Genomic DNA, 16,605 nt, shown 5'->3' with positions numbered 1-16,605 from the left:
ATTGACTTGACCTGTCCTGGCGATTATATAAACCTTTTTCAGGTTGCATGCAGGGTATAGGGGGCAGGGTGTTCTTCTCGAGCATGTCTACCTTGTGCGGCTTATAGACACGGCACATATCTGTGGGCTCCCCGAGGTATATATACTATCCTTTACCGACAATTAGGGGGGCCCACACAATCTATCCCTTTGACCCAACAACGAGAAGGGTTTGACCATGATGGTTTCCTATTGATACTAGTAAGGTATAGGTGCATTGCACGCATGAGATTTGGTAACCAAATTATGAATAAATACCACACTATAGCATGTAAGCTTTGAGTCATATATGCATGATGTAGATGTTCGTTTAATTCTTATAGTTCATCTCATCCAAAATAAATTAGTTTTATTTAAAAAAATCTATTTTAAGATTCATGGAATTGTGTTGTAAAGCATAAAGTAAAAAACAAAAGTGACAATTCATTTAGAAAAAAAATTGGGCAATTAAGGTATGGAAGATTCTAGAGAACAAAGGAGAAGTGCTTGCGTTTTAAGGTTTGTGCATTATGCTTAAGTTCAACCATGGAGTCTTCTAGATTGTACATGTGGCAGAATCTGGTGGGATGTAGATGATATCCAACGGCCAGTAGTGCTCGGATTTGCCATCTCTGTACCGTCGGATTGGCTTCATCGAACGACCAACTTAAGTTATTCGCACACTATATAGAGGTATAGATATAGATGTGTCCCATGCTAGACCAAATAAATTTTGAGCGCATGCGTGGGACGACCCCCCCCCCCCCCTTGCCGTCTCGAAGTTGGGAAACCGACATCGTACGTATTGAACCAGGCTTGGAGTCAGGTACGGTGTTCGGTTTGTAATGTAGTTGGTGGCCCATCGAAGTTCTGCATTCGGGATTTAAACACATCACACACCACCGTATCCATACATATTTCGGGCCGCATGCAGTGTATACAGGGTCTTCTGATCGACCACATCTCCCTTGTGCGGTTTTTTGTGATGACACGCATATCTGTGTGCTCCCCGAGTGTATATATATCATCCCTTTGACCGATAATGAGGGGTATGTGTTGGCCATCAATGGATTCCTCCTAGTTCGTGTTAGGGCCGGTCACCATCACATGTCGCTCAACCAAAGCTCGAGCTCATGCGTTGTCAGGATTCCCTCCCACATGCTTGGATTGCTGGGTTCGACCTACATCATACCCTGCGTATCTCGTCCTTAACTACCTTGCCTTCATGGTTGTTGTCTGTATCGAGAGGTAGGCACCACGTCTAAATTGTACATTATTCTATATTGAAAACACACATCACCCCTTCCCAACGTACATCAGTTTGGGCCGCATGCAAGAGGTGCTGGTTTTGTGGTCCCTCTCGTGCGATTTTTATGATGGCTCAATCTATTGGCGCAAGCGGTTCATCGACAACAACAGCTGTCGTTTGACCAAATGATAGATTCATTGGTCCGTCTTATGATAGGTCATGGCGACATGCATATATGACCAAAGTATCGATCATTACATGCATCCGCCCCGCTGACACGAAGTGGGAGATGGCGGGCCAAGCATCCTAGCTAGGTACGACATTATGTCATTATAGATATATATATCCAAGGGTGCTTTCGGGTTTGCGAGGCAGGTGCCACCAAAGTTATGCATTGTGTATTTAAAGTTTTAAACATCCCCAATATTCCTACATATATTTGGCCACTTCCAGGTGGTTCTTGACTTATGGCCCCTCTCATCGATCTTCGACGACGCGCCCAACCGGGGGCCCGCGCGATCAAAGTTGTGCATTGGAATTTTGAACATCACAGACCACCCTTTTCACTCATATATATTTGGGCCACATGCTGGTGTGGCTATCTTCTGACCCTCTCTAACATTTTTTGCTGCAAAGACTCTGATGACGCTCAACAGACACAGGTATAATATCTTAACCATGTGCGATACAAGTGCGCTGTGAATCACCACGCCTGCGCAAGCGCGAGCAAAGGTGGAGGTACTCGCTCAACCGTGTGCGGTGCAAGTGCGCTGTAAAATCAGCACGACCGTGCAAGCGCGAGCAAAGGGTGGAGGTACTGGCTTAACCGTGTGCGATGCAAGTGCGCTGTAAAATCACCACCTGTGCAAGCTAAAGGCGAGTAAGTTTTTTTGGAAATTAGGACGAACCGTGTGCGATAGACCCGCTAGCTAGAAATATAAAAACAAACTACCCGCCTTGAGCGTTGCAAAAACCGGCGGTCCCGCCACTTCTCCTTATTATCATACACGCATATTGTTATTGGACCGTGCGCGATCTTGGGCACTCCCGCCCCGCATCAATTCCTTTACCCAAATTTTAGTAGTCGCTGTACTTCAACTGTCGCCCACACTCCTTCAGCACCGACCTTATAGTAAAATTGCACTAGCCGAGGCATTTGAACCGTCTCCCTCCCTCGTCCACCACCATCTCCACCCACCATTACTAAAAATTTCAGTAGCCGTGACGTATCCTCAAACAACCCTCCCCCCTCCACAGTCCCCCACCCGCCCCCTCCCCCACTTGAACCCTAGCTCGCGGTCGCCGCCGCTGCCGCCGGTGCCCCCTGCCAGCCTGCCCATTCCTCCTAGCTTAGATAATAAAGTTCAGGTTACCCGGCGATTCCCATACCGTCGCCCCACTCCCCTGAGTTTTTAGATGAGGCATGTGTGTCCCTCCACACCAGATCCACATCCCCTGCTCCAGAATGTCGCAGCCTAAGCTCGACCACGTATCCCGGGGAGCCCGACGAGCGTTCGGCCAAGAAGAGGTTTATCATGGCCTCTCCGGCGGACGTTGGTGAGGTGGCCGCCGTTCGCCCCGACCTGTCGATCCTGGAGCAACACATCGCCGCAGAAGCCGGTGAAGACGTTGACTACGTTGCCATGCCGAAGGCTTAATGTCAGCGGGCTAGCGTATTACTGTATCTCGGGAAAGCTGGCTACGACATCAAGCTCATCCACAGCGACGGCTTCACGCGGGCCATGTCACAGGTTAAGTGGTCCATCCCCAACCCCTCTGGTTCAACCGCCGTCGATCTCTTCGATGGCCCTGCCGCTGATCTCCTCCACCAAGCGGTCAAGGATTTGCAATCTTTATATGCCATCGAGCCCATTTTGTCATTTCTGAAGGACACGTTCTACGGCGGCGGTTTGGGATCCTCAATTGCCAAGTCAGATCTCATCGACCACAACCACGACCACGAGGAGGGCACCCACGAAGGTTCTTCCAAGGTGAAACGGCCCATTTGTGACATCAGAGAGCGCACCGTGGGTCTGTGCTCTTCCAACTGGAAGGATCCCATCCATGAAATGTGAGGCAATATTCTATCAGCAAATATTACCTTTTCTAGCTTGCCAACCCGTACCCTTTGTTGTAGTAGCATTTGCCGTGAGGTGCTTTAACTGTGCCGTGTTTAATTATTTCAGTTATGCAAAAATGTATTGTTCAGTAGGGCTATGTGATGTTTAAGTATGAATTGTCCACTTCAATTTCACGAATGGCTATATTTGGTTGTTTATAGTGAGTAGATGCCTTCTTTATCTGTATTTGGTTGTTAGGTTGGTTGGAGTGAGCATTTTTTCAGTTATCGAGCAGATACCTTGTTTATATGTATTTGGTTCTTAGTTTGGTTACAATGAGCATTTGTCCAGTTATCAAGCAGATGCCTTGTTTATCTGTATTTGGTTGTTAGGTTGCTTTTTTTAGCATTTGTCCAGTTATCAAGCAGATGCCTTGTTTATCTGTATCTGCTTGTTAGGTTGGTTGCAGTGAGCATTTGTCCAGTTTTCAAGCATATGCCCTGTTTATCTGTATTTGCTTATTAGGTTGATTGCAGTGAGACTCTGTCCAGTTTTCAATGGCTATATTTGGTTGTTATACTGGTCATTTATGCCTTGTTTATTTCAGTCATTCACAATGTGTTGTTCATTATGTGCAAGTCGAAACTGTGCCGCTCGACTACATCAATACCAGTTTGAACGGCTATATTTGGTTCCAGTTATTCCTGGTGTAGTTAACACATGCCCTTTATTTCAGTTTTACACATTTATCCAGTGTGATGTTTAAGCATTACCTACGTTCTATTCATTTTCAACAATATCAGTTTGAATTGCAATATTTCATGGCTGTTAAGCCTGCTGTCGGTAACATTGCCTTCCATTCTATATTTGCTTTAATAGCATGATGAAACCAACACATTCAAGCTATCATTTGGAGATTATGTTGTTTACCTTTGCTATATTTGTTTGATGTTAAGGTTGATGTACTTATTATGCCTTTCCACTACTTATGCAGGACAACAACAGAAGTGGCCACCATTTTCCGCCGAGGTTAGCTTCATCCCTCGGCTTGTACTCCCCCCGTCGTTCCATAATGTAGTGCATATAGATCCAGGCCTGGACACTTGTTAGCTTCTAATATTGACTTGTTGCTTGTAGGTACATATGCCCTTGGCAAGGATCCACGCATCGACCCTTTTTGCGTATGGGGCAATGAGATATTCATGAACAAGCATCAAGTGAGGAAACTGATAAGGATTATTAGCAAAAAGATACGAATGGTGGCAAGCAAATTATTTGTTTATACTCTATCCAACACAACAGTGAGCTGTAGGATGGTAACTACAAACTCTGTAGCCTTCTCTTTTTACTGCCCATAATGAGTTATTAGACAACAATGTCTGAATCTTTTTCATTCGCAGTGGTTCCCGAAGCAGTTCACTCAAGATTACCTCGCAAAGTACATGATTGGTGGACACACAATGAAGGTTAAAGTATTTCATCCAGACTACAATGAGCATCGAGAAGTCGTAATGAAGACAGTGAAGGACGGACGGGCAGCCATCACAAGGGGTTGGCCTAGAGTCGTGCGTGTTGGGAAACGTAGTAATTTCAAAAATTTCCTACGCACATGCAAGATCATGGTGATGCATAGCAACGAGAGGGGAGAGTGTTGTCCACGTACCCTCGTAGACCGAAAGCGGAAGCGTTAGCACAACGCGGTTGATGTAGTCGTACGTCTTCACGATCCGACCGATCCAAGTACCGAACGTACGGCACCTCCGAGTTCAGCACACGTTCAGCTCGATGACGTCCCTCGAACTCCGATCCAGCCGAGCTTTGAGGGAGAGTTCCGTCAGCACGACGGCGTGGTGACGACGATGATGTTCTACCGACGCAGGGCTTCACCTAAGCACTGCTACGATATTATCGAGGTGGATTATGGTGGAGGGGGCACCGCACACGGCTAAGAGATCAAGAGATCAATTGTTGTGTCTCTGGGGTGCCCCCTGCCCCCGTATATAAAGGAGCAAGGGGGAGGCAGCAGGCCAAGGGGAGAGGCGCGCCATAGGGGGGAGTCCTACTCCCACCGGGAGTAGGACTCCTCCTTTCCTTGTGGGAGTAGGAGAAGGGAAGGGGGAAGGAGAAAGAAGGAAGGGTGCGCCCCCCTTCCCTAGTCCAATTCGGACCAGACCATGGGGAGGGGTGCGGCCACCTTTTGAGGCCTTTCTCTCCTTTCCCGTATGGCCCATTAAGGCCCAATACGAATTCCCGTAACTCTCCGGTATTCCGAAAAATACCCGAATCACTCGGAACCTTTCCGAAGTCCGAATATAGTCGTCCAATATATCGATTTTTACGTCTCGACCATTTCGAGACTCCTCGTCAAATCCCCGATCTCATCCGGGACTCCGAACTCCTTCGGTACATCAAAACTCAATAAAACTGTCATCGTAACGTTAAGCGTGTGGACCCTACGGGTTCGAGAACTATGTAGACATGATCGAGACACGTCTCTGGTCAATAACCAATAGCGGGACCTGGATGCCCATATTGGCTCCCACATATTCTACGAAGATCTTTATCGGTCAGACCGCATAACAACATACGTTGTTCCCTTTGTCACCGGTATGTTACTTGCCCGAGATTTGATCGTCGGTATCTCGATACCTAGTTCAATCTCGTTACCGGCAAGTCTCTTTACTCGTTCCGTAACACATCATCCCGCAACTAACTCATTAGTCACAATGCTTGCAAGGCTTATAGTGATGTGCATTACCGAGTGGGCCCAGAGATACCTCTCCGACAATTGGAGTGACAAATCCTAATCTCGAAATACGCCAACCCAACAAGTACCTTTGGAGACACCTGTAGAGCACCTTATAATCACCCATTTACGTTGTGACGTTTGGTAGCACACAAAGTGTTCCTCCGGTAAACGGGAGTTGCATAATCTCATAGTCATAGGAACATGTATAAGTCATGAAGAAAGCAATAGCAACATACTAAACGATCGAGTGCTAAGCTAACGGAATGGGTCAAGTCAATCACGTCATTCTCCTAATGAGGTGATCTCGTTAATCAAATGACAACTTATGTCTATGGCTAGGAGACATAACCATCTTTGATTAACGAGCTAGTCAAGTAGAGGCATACTAGTGACACTCTGTTTGTCTATATATTCACACATGTATTATGTTTCCGGTTAATACAATTCTAGCATGAATAATAAACATTTATCATGATATAAGGAAATAAATAATAACTTTATTATTGCCTCTAGGGCATATTTCCTTCAGTGCGCGCATTACGCATGGAGGAGGCCGCAATATGGGCATTCCGCTTCACATTCTCCAGCAACCAGAATGTCTTTCGCCTCTCTCTTTACAGTCTTTAGTACAAATGTGGTTCATCATTCTTTACTTGGTGCTTCTGTAGTTCTTCAGTATATGTACCCGTGCATCGAATTATTCATTCGTGGTTGAACCTGTATTTGTAATAAACATGGTTGGATATGAAATAAGTGATTGCCTACTTTCAAATTCAAAACATGTGATTTTTAAATTTGGGATTACACTGCACACGGTTTGTGAAAGCGAAACATCTGCGATAGACGTGGAGATCAAGAACGTTTCTAGGATCCACTACGTGTGCGATCAATCTCCACTGCACACACGACATCCTCTTGTAAACTGTTTGCGTTAGGCCACCTTGCGCAAACGTTTACCACATAAAAATTGTGTGTGATGGACAGCCTTTGCCACACAGTTCCTTCTACGCACCGTGTGTGATGCATTCAATAACGCAAACAAAATTGTTAATATCATGTGCAATGGCAACGCTATCACAAACGATTTAACGGGGAAAATTTTGTGTGATGTACCTGTGAACGGAAACGTTTTCCTTGGAGCGACTGTGTGGGATGTACATACGAACGGAAACGTTTAGCGGGGGTTGACTGTGTGGGATGTACTTGCGACCGGAAATAATTTTGCCTGTATAATTGTATTTTTTAGCTCTATTGTACGTATTTCCGTATTTGAGCGCTCGCCGGTCGCACACGACCTCATTTTGCCGAGCGTGTGTGCCAGGAGGGCATATCCCCGACGGTGCCTGGGTCATGTGGAGGGACCCCCCCTATCGCCGTCACTCACTTGGCGACGGTTCCGAACGCCGTCGCAGAAAGGGGTTAAAACCCATTTGTATAGCACTGACGCGTACCAGTGTTATGTTGTGCTTGAGTTGCTGGAGTCACCTCTACAGCTAAGAGAGTCGCTAGAGCCTCCAAAAGGTCAGATAAAACCTGCGCCGGCGGGCGCACAGAGCTGCTCACCCCGGCCGTCGCAGCAGCCGTTGAACTAGAGGTCATAGCCGCAGCAGTTGATGAGTTCAACATCTATTGCGTACCAGCCATGAAAATAGCAGCCCTGCTCGGCGGCTCATAGGAGTCCGGAATATTGTCGCCATCGGAACAACCCCCAAGCCCGCCATCTTGTAATTGATAGATCGACTCGGTTTCGCCGGTTGAGGACTCATCACCTAAATAGATGGTTGTCTCTCCGCCTGACATAGAACCTTCTTCGAGATCCGCCCCATGAACAAAGCCAACAAAGGCAAGTTTCCTGGCGGGTTGGACCTTGGCGGGTCGTGCGCTGAGCCATCTCGATCGTGTCGGTGCAGATGTCCGGCTCAGGCCCCGACTCCCCAATCTTGCCGATGAAGACATGAATTCTACCGAAGGGGACCCAGTACCCGTACTCGATTGAATCGGCCTCGGGACCCCAGCTAACATCGTCGATGTAGAGCTTGCCGCGGCTACTCTTGGTCATCCGGCCCACGGCGTATCCCTTGATCCCTGCAAAGGTGCCCTTCAAGAACTCGAAACCACCGTGCTCTGGCCCCACGGTGGGCGCCAACTGTCGTAGATTTGTCACGGCAGATGCCCTAGTGAAAGGACTTAGGTGCGGAGCCATCGCACTGGGTTAGCTTAAAGGGGTTGACCGGGACAAAGGACACACAGAGAGTTTACCCAGGTTTGGCCCCTCAATGAGGTAAAAGCCTACTCCTGCTTTTCGTAGTATTGCTTGGGTTTCGATTACCAGGGAGCGAATACGCTTGACCTAGTTCTCGATTGCTTGTTTTCTTTTGTCAACCCGCCGTCGGGTCTCACCTTTATATACAGGTTGATGCCCGGCGGCTTACAGAGTTTCGGCCGGCTCACACAAACGAGACCGGCTCGGTTTCTAACTAAACCTGCCTTATAGAGCAAGTTAACACATGGCGGCTCACAAACCCCAGGCCTTGGGCCTTTAGTAGGCCTGCCTCTATAAGCCGCCGTCTTGGTGACTCTTCCCGGGCCTTCTTCATATTAAGTCGCCAATAGTATAACCCGGCCCCTCCTGGGCGGGTCATACCTTGAAGTTATATCCCCAACATCATGTGATATGGTCTACCTCAGATCACCAAGAGTTTGAGAGAGGGGAGGGCGGAAGGGGTTTGGTTGCACTATATTAGTTGTGTATATACCCTAAGGGCATGTTCGGTTTACAGAGGATTAAAGGGGTTTGAGGGGGATTAAATTCCTTGCAAGTAAATAAAACTTCAATCCTCTCCAATCCCCTTGGAGGGAGGATTAAACAAACTAAGCTTGAGGCCTTGTTTGGTTAGACCAGTATTGGCAAGGATTGGGGTTCAATCCACATGGTTTGGACCGATCGGATTGAGTCTCGAACTAGCACGATTGCACGTTTGGTTTAGGTTGCGGCCGGGAAAAACTGGCTCAAACCACGACGATCCACGAAGAGAAAAATATCTTCTCGGAGGTGTGAAATAGATCCATGGGGGGCGAGGATGTGACGGTGAAAAAAGCATACATCATGGCAACCGATGCATTGTGTGTTGTCGACAGCCTTGACTATCTAACAATGACGATATCACCCCAAAACCTCTCCTCCCCTTCCTCGCCCACCTCGAGCTTCAACGACTGTGGCTCTCTCTGTTTATCCAGTCACAAAGACATGGGGACTCGCTAGAGTCAGGGCTCCCCTCATGATACCAAACTTGTTCATACATATACTTGCCTTGTGCTTTTCACCTCTCAGATTTTAGGAAAAATACATGAATTAGTGCAATTTGGCCCTTGTTATCACAAGTTTGAGTCATTTGCCGCCCCGCCCTTGATATTTGATTCCTAGCTCCACCAACGTGTCTATCTCCTCGTCTCGTGCGACAACGAGACGATCCTCTCTTCTATCTCTCCGGGAGCCATGCCTTCGCCTAGACGAACTGCTTCATGGGCGAGCCCAACATATGCTTCTTGATCTTGATTTTACAAGCCCCACATATGTGATTGATTTGGTTCGTCTTATTTCCCATTAACATCTCAAATGGGGCAATGGATTCTTTCTTTTTTGGCTGCCTGGTGGTTGACCTAATTGAAGAATTTATGAAAATTTGATTATGCTTGTGCCCATAGTTCAGAATCTTCCATTATTGTTTCCTATGGGGGGAGGTGGTTTCTCTTCACAAATGGGTAAAAAGGATAGAAGTAGTAATTGCTCTCCATGTTGAATGGGTGTGTTGCTCTTAGAGATGACGAAAGGGAAACAACATCTAGAGGTTTGAGGAGGGAGGATGCATCCTTGGAGCTACACGAGAAAATGTTAAGGGAGTGTTTGGTTGTCTAATAACACCCATCCAGGCCCCGAGGATGAAAATTTGGGCTGTTTGGTTACCTACGCATGTGACTGGGCCTGCATAGAACATTACTCAAAAGCCCCAGAGCCTGGGTATGGAGGAACGATCGAATTGAGCGTTTCCAGCCAGCCATGCCCAATCGAGCGCAAGACTTTCAACATGGGGATGAGCTGGAGACGCTGCATTGTTTCCCAGAGTCGTGCCATGAACCCCCTCACCCATATCTCACTGTTGACTCTCGGAGGACATCGACAAGCCCGATTAAAGATCCATGTTGGCATTGATTTAGCCATCGATTTATACTTGGAGGCTTCATTTGAGTGTTAATTTGGGTTTAGGATCATATTTAGGGTTTCATATGACTCAATTAGGATGTGGATGGGGTTTTATTTGGGTGTCCAAGTCTTGTTAGATTTGAGTGTATATATGGGGTTAGATTAGGGTGTGGATATGGGGTTATATTTGGGTGTCATATAGGGCTCGATTAAGGACTTGATATGGCTCGAATTGGTCTTGTCGGCATGAAACCTCTTGATCTTGATGTAGGAGCCTGTCGGCAGTGATGATGTTCTTATTGTTATGGTAGATGCACATGTTTTCCATGTAGATTTCAATGTTCGGCTTCATGGTCAGTCCATGCTAATTTGTTACATGTGCTTGTGTGTTGATCTTCATGATTAGTCCATGGTAGTTTGATACATCCATTGATCTTGTTCAGTTTGATTAGCACGACAAGCGCTCCAAGGGCAAGGAGGTTGCTGGGGGTAGCGCCTCCCAGAGGCATCAGGGGAGGCTGATGAATATCGGCCATTTCCATAAATCGATATGTCCAACCCACTTCTACAAGGTGATTTTAGCACCTGGGTTGGAGCTATTACCGATCCCCGACAGCTTCAATAAACACATGGGCACAATCCCACAGGAGACTAAACTCAAGAAGAACACTGGTTGCACCAGGAAGGTCGAACTTTGGGAGATCAACGGGAGGCTAGCCATGGATGAGGGGTGGGCCGGCTTTGCCATTGCTCACAAGCTCCAGATCGGCTACCTCATCATCTTCAAGGTGTTGATCGAGGACACCTTCAGGATCATTGTCATCGACCTTTCCATCGCAGAGGTGGTGGCCAAGTGCCAGAGCACAACAAAGCACTTATCTTGATCCAAGAACTTTAATGTGTTTTCGTTAGTCTGTCAATCTGTGTTGTTATTATCATCACTATCTATTTATGACTGTTGTCGTTATTTTGGCCATGCTTGTTAATGTAGTGCCTATAATGTAATGTAAATGCTTGTTCACTCTGCCGTCGTTATTCTGGCCATGCTTGTTAATGTAGTGCCTATAATGTAATGTAAATGGTTGTTCAAATAGGTATGCTCTGCCTATCAGTGTGTGTGCGCGCGCCGGTAACCTTACCACTCGAACAGCAGGTTACCACGACACCATGTCTTGAACGTAACCACATACCACATTTTTTGCAACCAAACGGCATGCTAGTGGTTCGCCACTAATGCAAGTTGTGGTTTTGTGGGCAACCAAACTAGTTGCATAACATGGTTTTAAGCTTGCATTAGCTCAGCCAGGCTAAACCATGCTACATATGTAAGGAGGCCAAAAATGATGCAGATAACCAAACACGCCATAAGACAATGAGAGATGTGGCATGCTCGTGCCCAAGATGCGTGTCATCCTGACTGGATTATCACGATGATTAACCTCCAGCTTGTTTGATTAGACATCCCTTCTCTTTCGGTTCTAAAGTTCGTTGGCAATTGCAATATTGTTGGTGATAGGGAATTTATATCCAGAGAATGAGCGCTTGGTTTATTCATTTGTTTAACTTTGTTAAACTACATCTTTGGTATATGATTCTTGCTTCCAAATTAGGACTGGAACCAAGAACTGAACAGTTCATCTTTTATATTTTTTCTGATGTGTATTTGCATGAATCATTTCCTTTTCTTTTGAGATTAGTTATCGGTTCTAAAAGCCTTTCTGCTGCACTAGGTGCTAATACCTACTCCGACTTTTTTTTGACACTATGACAATGTCAAAAAACGTCTTACATTTTGATACAGAGGGAGTACTGTTTTGTCAAATTCTATACTGCTGCTCATGGTGCCACATACTCCTCCGGAGTAATAAAAAATAGCCTAGTTCTACTCGGTGTAAATGGAAGCGAACCAGTGCAATGTCTTGGGTAGTACTAATACCAAGCTCGACTTTGTTTAAGAATCAAGATAGCACTGAGTTCAGCACTGAGTTCTCGAGTGTTCAAGGTCAAGGGCTGGATTGAATTACCAAACTGTAATTGTAGTACTAATGCCAACCTCATCTTTGTTTTAAAGAGTTCAAGATAGCACTGAGTTCTTGAGTGTTTAAGGTCAAGGCTGGATTATAAATTACCAAACTGTAATGATATCATTGTGCGAACACCTTACTGTATTAACATCAAATGGCGAGTAAATAAGAGATCACAAATACTCCATAGATAAGGCAGCATAATATTTCTAGCCAGAGTGTTAGTTTTGAACCCCTCTTATAAAATAGCATGCATGTTACTGATTGGACTTGTCATATCCTATCTGTTTAATTTTTGTTGTGATCTATCTGATTGCTTATTGCTCCAATTTTGCTTTCCAGGTGACCAAAGCTCAAAAAAAGGATGGACATGTGAACCAGCTAACTAAAAAACAGCAGTATCACAAATAGATGTTCGCTTAAGATTAACACAACAAATAGGAATCAGATGATTCAGGTTATATGAATCAGCTAAAATAGCAAATTAGCGCCTATAGTTTTAAAGATGATTGACAAAGGGAGTCCTGGTAAATATACTTCGAACTCGTTGACAGAGACCTTAATAATCTAAGTGATAATTCCTGCAAGCAATTCATAAAAGGCCAGCAGCTAGTTAACATGCATCACATTTTATTTCAAACCTACTAATTTCACGGTATTCGAAATTTTGCAGTATAACCAATAACAATAGACCCCTGCACAATATATTGCTTGCAGTACAACCAATACCAATTTTGCAGTATAACCAATACAAATTTCAGCTAAAATAGCAAATTAGCTCCTATATTTTTAAAGATGATTGACAAAGGGAGTCCTGGTAAATATAATTCGAACTCGTTGACAAAGACCTTAATAATCTAAGTGATAATTGCTGCAAGCAATTTATAAAAGGCCAGCTGCTAGTTAACATGCATCACATTTTATTTCAAACCTACCAATTTCACGGTGTTCAATATTCTGCGGTACAACCAATACCAATATATCCCTACAGAATATATTTGCCTACAAGAAGTCAATTCGTATAGGAAATTAATTGAACAGTGGCAAATACTTTCCCCAGTAAGTTCACTTTACTTGAATCGAAGTTCATGCAAAGAAATATAAATCCTGTAGATTTTTTTTCTTGCAATGCTAGAGCATGGATACAAACTCTAGCCCATATGGCAATAAGCCACAGTGGTAACAAATAAACTACGAGCAAATAACCTGTTCATCACGTTCAGATATATAGAACATCTTTAAAAAATAGCAACTCTCAACAAATAATTACAGTTGTACCCAAAAAGAGTGTACAAGGTACAAGACTTACAAAATTAACAACAGAAAACACATATATCACCAACCATATCAGCTAACATGCGGTCCAAAGTAAGTATAATAACTCCAAGTTCAACTACATATGAATGTTCATATGATTATAAGCTATTCCAGCTTACCATCGATCAACTAGCATAGAAGATAGAACACACAAGCAAATGTAACTCAACTAGTCCATATCACAGAACCAAAGTACTGGCTTCACTGCAACTGATTAGTCCACTAAGCAGCAGTTCAATTCATGCTCCATGGACACTGGTCATAAGATGTTCTTACCTGCAAACTCTATCTTCTGGCTCAATCAAAGAAGCCCTCAATCTCACGGGTCTCTGACACGACGGCATCAGATTCTGGGGGCGGTGGCCATTCAGACGATACAGTTTCTGCGCTATTCGCAGGTCCAGCACCTCCTTCCCCTGTCATCGCCTCTGCGAGCTGAGTAGGCGACGTCGCGGCCGGAGCCACTGCATCACTATTGGTGCGGATGCGGCGGCGGTTGGTCGTAAACCGGATAGTGATCTGTGTTGGTGGCGGATCCAGTTGCTGGGGCTCCACCCCCTCGAGGTTGGTGGGCGGGAGGCAAGAGCGGCAGACAGGGCAGGAATTGTGCATCTCCAGCCACTGCACGATGCAAACGGAGTGATAGAGGTGACCGCAGGGGAGCCTCCGCGCGGCGACGGCGAGAGGGAGGTCGTCCTTGCAGATGGCGCAGACCGAGGCGGGCTCGGACACCTCGACCGTCGGCACGGCGGCGATGGAGGCCGCGGGCGCCGGGGGCTGGCCCTGCCCACCGATGTGCCCCTGCTGCTGGAGCACGGAAACCGCCGCGGCCGCGGCGGTGGCCACGGAGGTGGGATCATCGTAGAGGCGGCGAACGAGGCGGGTGAGGTAGGCCTGGGCAGCGGTGTGATCGATCCCGAGGTCGATGTCGTCGGGCTCCTCCGAGGAGTCGGAGAGGAACCCCGGCGGCGGGGGCGGTGGCGGTGGAGGGGACGAGGTCGACGGGTTAGGGTTCTCCTCGAGGAAGTCGCTGCGGCAACGGGGGCAGAGCAGTAGCCGCGAGGGCGTGGCGGCCGGCGCAGGGAGGGAGACGGTGGCCTGGCACTCGTAGCAGTAGAAGACGACGGGCGCGGCCTCCGTCTCCGCCCCCGCGGCCGCCGCGTCGGCCGGAGGAGGGGAGGACGCCGCCGACATGGCTCTCTCGGGCCGGTTGAGGGCTCCGCCTCCGGCCCGCCGGTCGTCTCGTTTCTCCTCTCCCTCCCTGTTGTGTTGTGGTGGGGGCGGTGATTGGGTGGGTGCCGTGCCATCGGCTCGGTTGTTTTGGGAGTGCTTAACTATCGGCGGCCGCGCTGGGCCCGTGAGGGTCACACGAGATTAGGCTGGCGAGCCGGCCCACGCGCAAGCCCTTTCTTCTTTGATAACTGCCCCACCCGGAAAGCCCCTTTTAGACACCATGTTATTTAATTCTCAAAAAAAAGACACCATGTTATTATTCTAAAAAAGAAGGAAAAACCCTAAAAAAGCCAATAATCTGCGTCGGTCGACCGATATCATGCATGGATCGGTCACCTCGCTAGTGGCAGGATCTAGCACGCAGAGCCGTCTAATTGGATTGATTGCTTAGTCACCATCTATCAAGCAAGTAGATGGAAACAAACAAAAAAAGTCACCTCCACTTCTCTCACTCCCTTCGCGTGTGGTCGCCACTGCTCCTTGTCGTGAAACCGTCGTTGTTGCTCTTCCCATGAAGTCGAGGTCACGCCGCTGGCAGTTCCCAACTCTGTCGTGAGCTACAATCGCCATGGTCCCCGTCAAAGCATTGTAACAACACTATCAGCATCACCGACGTTCGTCGCACAACCAATCTTCGATCGCAACTCGACATGCTGCTAGTTCCAGTGTTGCTGATGCCAGGTTTCAACATTCGCACCACCCCGCCACAGCTTCGGCTCGTGTCAACTGCAACACCGTCGACTAATGCTTTGGGTTTTCCTTTTTCTTGTTTCTCCTCTTCTTGTATGTGTTGTGGGTGGTGTGGGTTGGTGTTGTGCCACCATCTCAGTTATTTTGGGAGTGCTTAACTATCGGCGGCTATGTAGGACCGGAGGGTCATACGACGTTAGGCTAGCAAGTCGGTCCAAGCGCAAGCCCTTTCTTATTTATAACTACCCCACACGGAAGCCAGGTCCCTTTTTTAGACATTGTATTCTCAAAAAAGAAATGGCAATACCCTAAAAGAAAGGCCAATAATCTGTGGTGGTCGACCGATATCAAGCATCGGTCGGTCACCTCACTGGTGGCAGGCCTCACACGCATGCTCTAGACTCGTTGACTTCTCCTCTTCTCCTCGGTACGACCGCCGGTACAAGCAAGGTCGCTCGTACCAAGCGTCGTCAAAGCCTCTGGGAGCCTTTTTGACATACTTTTCCAGGCATTTCTCTTATTATTCCTGGGAGGTTAGTTCCAACAAAAGTATTAGGCAAATATCGAGAAGATATAATTGAGCAACAGTACCACACCTAAACTTTTGAGTAAACTAATAATTTCACCTAATGAAGACTTAAACCAAATCATCTTTAATAGCAATTCATGCAAAGTGCCAACGTAAAAATATGGATGCAATCTAGACACAAAAGATACATAAATAAGAAAGGCACCTGCTTACTACCAGGTTGCTTCCCGACGGTGACTTTCTTTAGAGCCATATAGCTAGGTTTCGATGCTCCACATATCCACCCAAATCCCAAGGAATGTCGACCCGGAGTGTAGTTAGACTTACCTCTGATCGATGTTTGGAGCACCTCATGGCAGTGTAGTCGGAATTGTACCCTCTTGCGGTGCATTGACATCATGTAAGTAAAGAGATTCTCACTCTCAAGCGAGAACTGATGCACCGAGTGTTGGGGAACATAGTATTTCAAAAATTTCCTACGATCACGCAAGATCTATCTAGGAGAAGCATAGCAACGAGCGGGGAGAGTGTGTCC

At 46.7% G+C, this 16,605-nt stretch overlaps 2 protein-coding genes across 2 annotated transcripts; one reads left to right on the top strand and one right to left on the bottom strand.

Annotated features, from left to right (window-relative positions):
* The first annotated feature begins 9,897 nt into the window (after positions 1-9,897).
* LOC109737142 (B3 domain-containing protein At3g18960-like) lies at positions 9,898-11,161 on the top strand. Its single transcript, XM_020296357.1, has 3 exons — positions 9,898-9,924; positions 10,610-10,630; positions 10,730-11,161. The coding sequence occupies exons 1-3, from the start codon at positions 9,898-9,900 to the stop codon at positions 11,159-11,161; spliced, it is 480 nt and encodes a 159-aa protein (XP_020151946.1).
* Positions 11,162-13,538: 2,377 nt separating this feature from the next.
* On the bottom strand, positions 13,539-14,933 carry LOC109737060 (uncharacterized). The gene has a single exon (XM_020296286.4). The coding sequence runs from the start codon at positions 14,810-14,812 to the stop codon at positions 13,916-13,918; it is 897 nt and encodes a 298-aa protein (XP_020151875.1). The 5' UTR covers positions 14,813-14,933; the 3' UTR covers positions 13,539-13,915.
* Positions 14,934-16,605: the final 1,672 nt, after the last annotated feature.

The sequence above is a fragment of the Aegilops tauschii genome, chromosome 7 (assembly GCF_002575655.3).
Source record: "Aegilops tauschii subsp. strangulata cultivar AL8/78 chromosome 7, Aet v6.0, whole genome shotgun sequence".
NCBI lineage: Eukaryota > Viridiplantae > Streptophyta > Magnoliopsida > Poales > Poaceae > Aegilops > Aegilops tauschii.
This window is presented reverse-complemented; position numbering and strand designations above follow the sequence as displayed.